The 12,674-nt window shown below is 38.2% G+C and overlaps 1 protein-coding gene across 4 annotated transcripts in view; it reads right to left on the reverse strand.

The window, feature by feature from the left end:
• TEX10 (testis expressed 10) overlaps positions 1-12,674 on the reverse strand; it is a 99,776-nt gene that overhangs the window by 55,354 nt on the left and 31,748 nt on the right. For all 4 annotated transcript variants that reach the window (XM_067569820.1, XM_067569822.1, XM_067569821.1 and 1 more), the window contains exons 8-9: positions 8,252-8,427; positions 6,122-6,299 (exon numbers count right to left, since the gene is read on the reverse strand). In XM_067569820.1, the coding sequence (XP_067425921.1) occupies positions 6,122-6,299; positions 8,252-8,427 (354 nt within the window). The remainder of the gene's footprint in view (positions 1-6,121; positions 6,300-8,251; positions 8,428-12,674) is intronic.

The raw sequence follows: 12,674 nt of genomic DNA on the forward strand, positions 1-12,674 counted from the left end.
AAGTTTAAAAACTTAAAAATAAAAAGTACTATTTAAATAATTAAGCTAACTATTCTTTTTCTTATTTGTATCTCTGGATATGGTAAGAAGGGGGAAAGAAGCTCCTCAGGTTTAAAGATGCATCATTTTAAATGGTTTACATAACTGATCAGAGCATGTAGAGTTGCTCACTCCAGCTGAACAAATGCAATAACATAATGACACAGCAGTACTGCCCAAGTGTAAAAAAAAGGCACTAGCTTGGGAGATCACAACTGAAGGATCATTGTTGCATAGTTTAAAATTATTCAAACTATTTTAAAAAAAATATTCAGTGATATTCTATTACTTATTCACCTGTTTAAACATACTGCATTTAAAAAAACGCAGTAAAACAGGCAAAGAAACAGGATTGCAAGTTTGCCTCTTACTAAATCTGAAAAGTTAAAATCCCAGAGTCAAGAAATGAAACATTAAGGTTCCAACAGCAATGTTAATTCTACTATGTTCCATACACATCCAGTTATACACCTTTTGCCATATAAACCTTAACACATTACGAACTACATTTAATCAGAAAAACACGAATAGAAAATCATAATCGGAAGTGATTTGTCAATCACTAATGACTTTAAAAAAATTCCTCCAACATCTGACTGCATACAAACTGACTTGCCTGCTATGTCATCCATGGACAATGACTGCCAAAAAAGGCCTTAAGAAAGTTAGGTGTGTTACAGAGTCAAAGTATTTTTCAAACATTTTAACTAATTAAGACTTAAAGCACCTATGTGAAATAGAAAAAGTATTGTCTTTTTAAAGATTACTATTTTAAAGATGATGAAACGGAGGCAGAGAGGTTACAATGGATAATATATTCCAACTCTAACTATAGCAGTTTCTACTGTTGATGGCTTTAGGCCTTATTTTACTACTAGAGCTTCACCTAATACATTTCTTTCATCCCTGGAGAGCATTTCTCCCCACCCATATGCTGGAGGTGCCAGTTACAGCTCCATAGTTAAGGTTCAGTTGAGATTTGAACTTAGAGCAGGTATTCAAGCACTTTGTTATGCCCAAAGGATATAGCATACTCTCCCCAAAATTACAGCACTTGCTCTTTGATGAGTACTAAATTAATTTTCTGAGAATTTACAAGTAAACCCATTAATTTGGGAGTTAAAGAATCTATTCAAAATTAATTGTAAGAATTTAAGCACACAGTCAATTTTTTGTCTCAAATGATCTCAGTCCTGGCATTGTCCATTTACGCAAAAATTAGCAGAGAACTGGATCTTGTAGATTTGGTGCAATCAGTAGATTCAGAAAATAATTTTTTAGGAACAATGGGAATTTTATTGATTAATTTTCTTAAATAAAAGTTTTTCCTTCAGAGGTCAAATAATGTTCTCCTTCAGAGAAATAGAGAAACTTTCTATCATCTTTCATTGTTCTTAATGGGACTGAGGCCACAAGCTGCCTTTAGCAAAAGTGGCCACTATCTCTATCCATTTGCTCCTCATGCTTTCCTTTCTGCCACCTAGCAGCCACTATACTCCAGAAAGGCAAGGTGACTTCCTGTAGTGACTCCATTAGTGAAAAAAACAAACTTTCTAATGTCTTTAAAAATCAGTTCCAATTAACAGTGGATCACAAACAATCATGTGCATTAATTATAATTTTATATGTATTGCCTAGTGTCACTGTGGAACTGAGATAAGGTTGTTTGGGTGCTTTAATTGTGCATTTGCATACCAGAACATTTGATTTTCTTTTAAATCTAATATATACAACCCTAAACTTCCTGGGTTTATAATGCTTGTTTTGGGGATACTTACCTTAAATTTGTACTGTCTAAAAAAGTATCCAAAATATTTACTTTCAATATTAAGTCCCGTTTAATACAGGGTTTGTCTGAGAATATACACTTGCGTGTTTCTGGGACTATACAGACAAATATATTCACACATACAGGTACATGGCTTGCTGGGTAGGGATAACTAAAAGGAAGACCTTTTTTAAGACAGGAAAAATAATTATCAAATATACCAACGAGTCAACGGTGCTGCTGAATAGGATCTATTTAAAGTGTCCGTCAGATAAGCAGGTGGTTTGTTCTAAGAGAAACTTGTACATGAAAAACGTATCCCCCCCCCACAAAACAGAATTTAAATGGAAGTAAAACAGTGCCACCTAGTGACAATCCAACCTTTATAGAGTACTGAAGGATCTGGAGGGATTGATTTATATAAACTCAAATAGGCAAAACACACGTATTCCATAATTTCATGGCTACAGAACATGCAGCAGAACCAAGCTCTTGCTACCAAACTGTGCAGCAATCTGAGTTTTAATGTTTTGGTTCTTTTAAACTTACATTTTTAGCCCTTTTGATTGTAAAGAAAACTTTTCAAATACAAAGGCCCATCTACATATTAGGAAACCGATTCACTGATGAAAACAGAAGTCAACAATGGGCTCTTCAGAACCGGTACTGAAAAAAGTTTAACTGCTAACATACGTGGGGACGAGAACATTTTAATCAGCCACATTTTCTATAGCAAGGTTGAAAATGGCTTGTTTCGATCTACACTAGCTGTTGCATGATTTTAAAAAATGGTTTCAGAAAGAACTGTTGCAGATATCAGTTTTCAGCAGTGATTTTTTCCTAATGTAGATGGGAATGTAAGAATTGCCCTACTAGATCAAAGCAATGGTTTGCCTAGAATAGCATCCTGTTTCCAAGAACGGACAACACCAGATGCTTCAAAAGAAAGTGCCAGAAACGCTGCAACAGACAATTATAGAGTAAACTGCCCACAGGACAAGTTTCTTAGGGCTAGTCTGCGCAAGAAGTTACACAGATATAATCATACTGGTATACTTAAATCACCATTGTCACACTGGTATAACTCTCCATGTGGACACTCATTCTGCAATTAGTGTCTTTTTCAAGTTTAGCTTAAACTGCTTCCAAAGTGATAAATTAAACCGAGAAAAGGCATTCTTATTCTGGAATAAAACATTGTCCCCCCCAGGGAGTTACACTGGTAAAAGGGTAAAGTATGACTTTAAACTTCGTATGTACACAGGTCCCCCATTTAGGGTGATTTATGTTCTAAAACATGAGTTCATATACCTTCTAAAAAAATGTTTTAAATCTCTATTACTGTAACTTTGCATGTTCTCATTATGAATAAGTGTGATTATTTTCAATTCCTGGTAAGCTACTGATCTTAATGGAGCCTGCCTGTAAACCAATGCAACAACTTCTTTCTGGCTGCCTCTGCCAGTAAGCATTCAATTTTTTCCTTAAAATTACCCATTGGGAGTAGCATGGGTGCGATTGCAGGTGTAGTCTGGATGCTGATGTTTTAACCACCATCTTGTCTATTCTGAGTAGTTCTATGCAACATAGTGGTTAAAATGTCTACAGCAGATTTCTCACTGCTGCTACCACCCATGGAGCTGCACTGGTAATAGCAACAATCAGAAATTTTAATTAAAAAAAAATCTAGTTATAGACAAGGCCCTGAGTCCACAGACAGACTGAAAAAACAAGATGTGCACAGCCATAGTCACCTCAGTGGGATGTTGATTCCAATGTAGTAACGACAATTTAAATGTCAATTTTGTTAATTTGCTCACTGCTAGTCCTTTAAGCAGAAATATCCTATTTAATGTTCTTATTCATCATTGCTGTTTGAAGTGGGAAATACTAGAGTGGAGAGCAGTGAGACAGTTGGTTACTGTCAAGGATCACTAGGGTGGAAGACTTGGAGTTCAAAGCTCCTTATGGCCCTCAACCCCACAAATTCAAAATTACTTTTTGCCTTGCCTCCAAAGAAGAAGGGTATATTAGATGCATTACTTCCCCACTGCCAAAAGTCTCAACTGTCTCCTGAGTGCCAAAAATCTTAACTACCTCCCACGCCTTCTGAGGTGCCAAAAGAACCAACTGTCCCCTACCCAGCTGCCAAAATCTCCAGCTTCCTGACAACTTCCAGAATGCAGTTATGCGTTTAGTACAAAAATCTGCCGCACATTGAAAAACTGAGACAGCATAAAGTAAGTTTTATTTAATATCAAAATAAACACCACAAGAAATATTGTCCTTATTGAGTTATTCGTTTTTGCATTTATTTCAAAATTTGAAGGAATATATTGAAATTGAGGCTGCCACTGAATTTCCAATATATGGCCATGGGCTTTGCCACAGAATTTTATTTCTAACTTGCCACAATCTACTCAGGACCTTGATTTTATAGTAATAATACATGATAACATGGTGTGTCACAAATTTTATTGGTATAATTTTGTGCATTGGTTGCATTATTCACTAGTGGGTGAATCTATGAGCAAGTTATGCAGGTTATTCCAAACTAGTACCAATAAAATCTTTATACCAGACCCCACCATTATACATTGGGTTATGTACCACACAATTTACTGGAAAACTATTTCTTAAGTTTTAGAGAGTTTTAAAAAATGGTATGACTTTTTCAATCCTCTATCTATACCTTATTTATCTGGAGTCCAACTGTAGAGGGAGAAAAATTAAAATGTAAAGATACCTTCTATTACAGATCCAAAAGATTGTGCTACATCTCTAACTTCGGAATAGTCTCCTGGAGAAACCTTTCGGTATGCCAGACCCTAAGGGTCCCGCTCTTCCTTTAGGGTAGGCCACACAGCCTCACCACTTCCTGTGACGGAACATCTGGGGCTCCAGAACTCCAGCTTCACACTGCAAGCTCTGTTCAGTGAGTCCAACTGAGAGGGACTGTCGGTAGAGACTTGTACACTCTTCAGGGATTAATACACCTCACCAAGCATTTGCAGTGACTCTCAAACAGTGTAGGTAAACTGTAGGGTTTATTAGTCAGCTGGAACACAGCATAGAAAGTCCTTAGGTTAGCACAGAGAACTGAAGGTTAAAGCATAGATCATTCTAGTTAGCCCAGAGCCCAGCCAAGCTGTAGTGAACCCCCTGGTTCAAGCTGTCTGTCTGTCTCTCCATTGGATCTCAGGTGAGAGTCCCAGCTCCTTCCAGCAGCCAACTCTTATCCCTCCCTCACACCTAGTCCTTTGTTCTCCAGCTGGAGAGATAATGTTTGCTCAGCTTCCTGCCGAGAGATGTGGAAATCCATCTCTCTGAGTCCTTGGTTGCTAGGTGTCAATGTCCTGGTGATTGGGTTTGCCATTGTCTTCTCAGATTTGCCACTGATATGGGGTCAGCCAGTCCTTTTCCAATAACCCATTAAAGCTCAGACAGCTAGGCGACATTCATACCTATATCTCTTAATCTGCCCTAAAAGCAAACAGTCTTTTTCCACCCCAGGTAACAATGCAGCATACAGGGGAAACTGAGGCACACCTAAGATTCCCACTTTGTCACACCTATAAATAACTTTTCTTATAAAAAGATGCACTTTAAAATATCATGGGCGAAATCCTTGCCCCATTAATATTCCCATCGACTTTAGTGGGCCCATGATTTCATCCAATGACTTTCAAGCTGGATCTATGAGGATCTTCCAAGGCAAGGAGCAATTATTAACAAGAGATTAATTATTAATAGGCTATCTAGTCATTATTATTAGGCTATTTACCACAGCAATCATGGTAGCCATGCATCTTAAGAAGGATTTTGAAGATAGGTAGGATATGCCTACACAGATTGATTACAGAGAGTTTCACTGTAAGAGACAGCATGTTAATGTGCCAGAGAGGAAAAGCAACAAAATGAAAATGGAAGCTACCATTGCTGGCAGAGCAAAGGGGGCAGATCACAACAAAGTGAGATAAAAGACTGGAAAAGTAGGGAGAGCTTAATTAGGAATGGCCTCAAAGATAAGGAATAGAATTTTGTTACTGATGCTGGAGAGAAGGGAGAACCAGTGAAGGGACTTGATCAAAGTGAAGAACTGAGAACATGATTTTGACAAGGGCATTAAGTTCCCATTTCTGGCTCTGCAGGTCACGTGATATCTGATCTTATGCGCTGAATTACTGCAATGTTTTTAAACAATTACAAATTAGTCATGTAATTATTACTCACTGCATAAAATAACTTGATATTTAAAAAAAATCATATTAAATTAAAAAAACAAAAGCATAATTAATTAGATGGATGTTTTACCTCACATGTAGTATCCCAATGAGGGTGGCAGCTAGATCTGAAGACATTCTTCCCATAATGCAGCAGCGACTTAGAGAAGAAAGTAAGGTGGTTGGTAGACATGGTAGAAAGTATACAAGCTGCAGTAAACGTTGCTGTGACTCTGCTGGAAGAAGAACCAGAGTGCCATCTAGTGGATCTAAAAAAAGATACATAAAAAATGAATCAAACACTATCCTGCATGAAAAGATTTTCCCCCGATGTTGTGTAAGACACTGAATACTGATTAATCTAGCAAAAACCAACTTGTCCCTTCAATTCTAGGACTCATGGTAAATGGATGGTCACTGGGGATTATCCTAACAAATGTGAGAGCAAACCAATCAAGACGTTTGTCTGTAAGGACAAAAGTGCAGAGAAAGCAAGGAAGGGAAAAGAAAATGAAGAGGGTCACTGGGGCACTTGAGGGGTAGTAAGTATAATAAGTTAACAGTAATAAGTTAATAGTAATAAGTTAATAATAACAATACCAAACATTTAAAATACACTTTTAACCTTCAAAGCACTTTACAAACACCAGTTAAAGAAAATATACATATGAATTTTCTTTGTTGCTTAAATGCCAGAAAGAACCATACAGAAACTATTTGGGTTTTGGTAACCACTTCCTTTTAGACTGTCCCTGTTCAGATAAGTGTAATCCACTATACAAAGTTCCCATTCAAGCACACGTATAGAAAAAGTGATAAACAAAGGAGCCAGACTCTCTGCAGACTCAGGGAAACAACAACGCACTGGTGGTTTAAACACTATTCACATTTGGAAGGTTTTCTTCCCAACTATAAGGATACCATTATTCTAGAAAGTGAAAGCTTAGTTACTTCTGCACAGTTCTAGTAATACTAAACCCCAAGCATTCAAAGATCACAAGTCAAGCCCCAAATTGTCTTTAAAATCTTGAGATTATTTTTTAAAATAATAGATTTGGAGTTCTTTTTAGATGTCTTGTGGTTTCTGACTCTGTAGTATACACTTAGGTTACATTTTCAGATTTTTCTCTGCAACAGTGAAGGACAAACTTGATTTTAAAATGAAAACAGATTCTTACAATATCACTTGACTCTAGGAGCTAGGGCTTTAAGAAAAAACAGTAAATATTGCAAGACTCATGATAAAAACCCGTGAGTTGGCAACACTGCAGTTCTGCAGAAGAAATACTTTCTGCAGGAAATTCCAATGCTGCAGAATATTGGAATACACAGGGAAATTATTATTAAAACAACAGTAACAAAAATACTTTATCCAGGGTTTTTCATCCTGGTGGAACTCAAAACGGTTTACCAACTTTTATATAAAACACAGGAATCCCTTTCATCCACAAGCAAAATGTAGCCTAGGATAGAACAGAGGAGCTGTTTAACAGAATATAGCAACACTTACTTATCCATACTGTAATAGCAACTTGTAGCCTTATCAGGAGACCTCATAATGCTATGTACTATACAAATGTAATAAAAAGATGGCCCCTGACCCAAAGATCTAATAATCTTAGTACACAACATTTTGGAGCTAGAAGAAAATTACTGCATCCAATTGATGCAGGGAAGAATGTAATTTCTTGAAATTTCAGGGAAAATCTGGGCAGGCAGAATATAATTATCAAAACTGGATTTTGGCCAATACAGAAGGGCTAACTTCCCCATTCCTGCAAGAAATACCATTCTATAAGAGTCTGATCCAAAAGACAACACTTCTAAGAACGCGCAGTGACCCTTACAACCCTGATGGTTCAGTTAAGAACCTGAAGAAACAATGCTTATTGAAAGCATTAAACAACTGCTAAGTACACAGAAACATAAAATAAAGGAATATCACCAAGTCCAGGTTTATTCAGAAATCAAGTGTTCTCATCTATCAGGCTAGGTCCAGCCTAAAAAAAGATAACTTCAAATCAAACTTTCAGTGTTGTGGAAAGTAAAACTGCTGCAGCCATGTTTTTCTTCACAAATTTCTATTTTAAGGGTATGAATAATCATTTTGTCTGTGTACTCTGGCATTAGTCAGGAGACAGCAGGATTTTTCACTCCCTGTACCATCCCTCTCTTGTCAAGTGACAGACAAAATTAAGTGTGTTTAGAACATAAGTCTTACCATAAATTCGAGAAGCAGTGGCTTGCAAACTTTGTAACAATTCCTTGTTTGAACGAGATGCAGCAGAATGAATGGTCTCAATCAACTGGTTTGAAAGCTCAGGGTTTCTTGAGCCAAGCAGAGCAAGCTGCTGAGGAAGGCCAGCCAGCCAACGAGTTAAAACTTTACTTCGGCTTCTAAAAGAGGAGGAAAAAAGATCATTGGAAAAATGTTCTCTTCAATACATATATTCTTAAACCTAATTTATATTTACAATAAATACAGAATACTTATAATACTGTAATTTAGTATCTATTTATAATTTTTCAACTAGGAGTTTGATTGTGGTGGTACACGGTGAATCATCATACAAGCCACTTTTCTCATGGCCCAAACAGTTTCTGCAGAATGTAACTTGACAACCTCCTTCAGAAGTCAATTTCACAAAATGATTATATGGTGGTGAAGAAGCATTTCCTTTTGTTTGTTCTAAATGTACCATCTATCAATATCCTTTAGCCCACTGACCCGGGGGGGGTGGGGGGGGTGGAAGGAGGAGGCAGGCAATTGCCCAGGGCCTGACAATTTAAAAGGGCCCGGGGAAATGGGAGAATAGATACATATCCTCCTCTCCTCCACACACTCCCTTCCCGAGGCTCCCACTACTGCTCTCCACCCCTTCCCTGAGCAGAGCTTATTTATTATGCACCAGGCAGGTTCCCGGGTGGGTGAGGAGGTGGTATCTGCTACTTGCATAAAATAATGTATTTCCTTCACTTCACTTTATCATGAAGGTTTTAATCTTGCATTGTTATTTTTTATTACCACTAAATACATAGTCCATCCATGTTTCCAACAATGTATTTAAACAGTTACATATATATCTCCTGTATCTCCCTGTCCAAGGAAAATAAAAAGTTCATTACAGGTTACTGAACAGTAAGCACAGTTCTTAAAGTATATTGCTTCTACAGATTCACTCCCAAAGACTGAGCATGCTTCTGGAGAGTGGAAGGAAGTTTGAGGCTGCATGAGTGCCTCTGACTGGCTTCAAAAGTTTAGACCTAAGGGTATAACAGGGAGTATGGTACTCAAAGCACTCAGCTCCTTTTTTCTATATCTAAAAACAAAGTTTCAAGTAGTATTCCAAACTTTAAAAAGGGGGATTCTTAAAAATAAATTGGGGAAATTAGTTAAGGGAGGCTCTAAAATCAGAGGAAATTAATATAGGACTCAGGATGGAAGCCACTTAAGTATACCACAAGTGAATCACAGAAAGAAAAAAGGCAATACATATGGTTTAATGGTAAGATTCAGGAGATTATTTGAGCAAAACAGATTATCTTCTGGAAAACTGAAATGCAGCCCAAGGAACAAAGTATGGCATATAAGAAGTAAGATGGAAATGAGAAGAGCTAAGAAAACTTTGAAGAGAAATAGGAAAAACAAATTATATTTATGTACATCAGATGCAAAAGACTGAAGATTCGGACAGACTGGAACAGTCTGCTGGACTACCAGGAAGCTACAGGTGTTAAGATACCTACTGCAAATCTACTCTCTTCAGGTAATAAAAAACACTGTCAAAGAGTGAGGCATCATTGCCAAAGAGCAATGTGTCAAAAGAGATGTTAGAACAAGTGGATAAGAAGAGAAAAGGAGAGGGATGATGGAGTGAAGGGGCAAAATTATTGAGATTAGTCAAGAAAGGAAAAGAATGAGGGACTAAAATCGTGAAAGGGCAGCACAATGGCAGGTGAAATGATTTATAAACAAATATAAGGTGATGTACACTAGAAAGAATTATTTGAATCACTCATGTATATTTCAGGCCCAAACTCAACGCCATCTTTGTAGAAGCATGAGGTTCACTCAGCAGGTCCCCTGATCTATGAGAAGCATCTCAAACCTCTGCTTCTGGATCCTATCCATCCCATTCAGTCATTTGGTGAGTCACATGTATATGATCATTCTACAGTTTCTGAATTTGCTGTAAAACCACATCCAGGCCACAGAACTGTGCTTCAAAATCTACCCCGATCCACCCTACAAATCTGACACACTGTCACCATTTCCAGATCTACCCCATAGGTTCTAAAGAGAGAAAGAATGAATGCATGTTTTTTTTAAATGATGTATGCAAGTTTGTTAGAATGTTTATTACAGAATATCAGTAAATTAATGGACTGAGGCGGAACTCTTACCACTTTGGAAAGGAATTTAGGATGAGATGGAAGACTGCTTTGTCCTTGTGGGTGACAGTAAACAGTAGGTCAGCCATGGGGCCTGTTCTAGAAGATGTGATTGTTATAATGAAGGCTGTTTTGACTGAAAGGTGAAATAAGGAACTTTCCCTCATAAATTCAAAACGTGTGAGGGTTCACTATCTATCTGTGTAAGTACTAAGTTGATATACCATGTCAGAGTTGGCTCTTCAACTGGAGGATAAACATTTACTAACCCCTTCATGAATCTCTTGACTGTATCATGTGTGAATAGCGTCTTTTCAATTAATGCATAGTGCACCAAAATGGCTAAGTGGACTTTCACAGACAAGATAGAGTCCCAATAGCTTTATCTGAAGTAGATATCCAAGTATGGAGTGAATCTGGGACTATGTTATTATTGTCCTAGATTAAAAATCTTTCCCATTTGAAGTCACAGAAAGACTGTGATTTGACTGTTTTCTGGAAGTTACCAGGATATATTGAATTTCAAGAGAACAAGACTTTTTGAAGTCTGTCAAAGTCTGATGGCCCATGTTGTCAAGTGCAGACAGTGTATGTTCAAGTGATAAATCAGACCATTCAGTGGAGTAAGTTTTACTGGAACAAACCAAGTGGTCCCTTTGATAGATGAAGAAACTCTTGAAGCCGCTGATGTCTCACCTATTCTGTTGCAAATCAAGGTTATTGATGCTTTATCCTGTCTATTTTTTCTGGACTCTGAACTGAAAGAAATGGAGGAATGGCATAAAGGAGACCTATTATCCAGCTGAACAGAAATACATCTGATATGACTGGTTGTCTGCTCCTACTCAAACAAAATCTCAGGCATTTTGAATTGTGTCTGGTTGCAAACAAGTGTATGTCTGGATACCCCGAGAGAATCTCTCATCTGCTACTGAAATCTCCAGTTACTGTATGTGCTATTCTTGTCTGTCTCCCTCAATTGGTCTGCTAGGCTGCGATCTTTGCCCGCAATATCAGCTATGGGATAAATACGATGCTGGATGCACCACTTCCACAATGCCATTGCTGCTTTGCAGTTGACTGGAAAGGGCTCCTCCCTGTTTGTTCACACAGAATACTGCTGCCATGTTGTCTGTTACTACTTGGATGACTTTCCCTTTCACATGAGGGAAAAAGGAATAAGCCCAACAGATTGTTCTTTAATTCTAGCACACTGATGTAATCAAGGGGTTACAATGACCATGGACTGTTGGGTTGTTGAAGTGAGCTTCCTATCCCAAGTTTGAAGTGTCTGAGATGACTGCAGTTTATAGAGCTGATGTGTTGAATGCTACTCCTTTCAAAACACTGTGACATTAAGTTAACCAGTTGAGGGATAAGAGTATCCCTCTGGGAGTTGTCATCTTGGAAAACATGCTGTCCAAGATTAGCAGACAGTTCAACAGCTAAAGCATTCTCATCTTGTGGCAAGCATAAGGGGTTATGGCAGGTGCCTGAAGCCATGAGGCCTATGATATGGAGGAATATAACTACCTGTCATCTCTGGGGGGACAACAATGGGACTAGTCACCATTATCATAATAGTTAGGTGAAGGCCAGTAGAGCCATCTAACTCAGGGTGGTATATCTCAGACATGATCTGATTCCAGATCCAAATGCAGATCCAAAGTAGTTTGGATTGGAGACAGTACTGGCCTTGGTAAGTGTAGTCTAGAAAATGGTAAAGCAAACTTCCTGGGAAACCTGTAGATGTCCTGGAAGGAGGAAGCAGAACCTCAGGGAAAAAACCTGTAACAGGAGGATTTATTCCTTTTCTGTCTCTCAGTGAGGAAAAGGGCAGAGGGGATACCCAACCCATCAATTTTTCTATTAATTCCCATATCTTTGCCCTGAGGATCCCTGAACAGGAGTGATTTTGGATCAAAGTATGGATCCCAAATTGAGGATATGGTTTATGTACCTGGGCCACTACCAGAAAACTGGAAGCAGATGGTGCCAAAGAATCTGAAGCTGTTTCCAGTACCTTTTTCTGGCAATTTTTGGAAATTATATACTTGTTACCTTGGGGTCTGATTTTTTTTTGGGGGGGAGGAGAGGGAAGCAGGGGGTGAGATCATCATTGCCCTTAGTCTTTGGTTTGGGTTCTGAAGGTGGTCTTGGAACAGAGGCTAAAGGATCTGAGGAGTCCCAGTGCACAGACTGGTTCTGCTAACAGAGAGGCCAATACTTGGTGCCATTTCTTTGGTCAGAAC

The sequence above is a fragment of the Emydura macquarii genome, unplaced genomic scaffold (assembly GCF_026122565.2).
Source record: "Emydura macquarii macquarii isolate MOO-44397 ecotype Brisbane River unplaced genomic scaffold, CSIRO-AGI_Emac_v2 contig_2948, whole genome shotgun sequence".
Lineage (NCBI taxonomy): Eukaryota > Metazoa > Chordata > Testudines > Chelidae > Emydura > Emydura macquarii.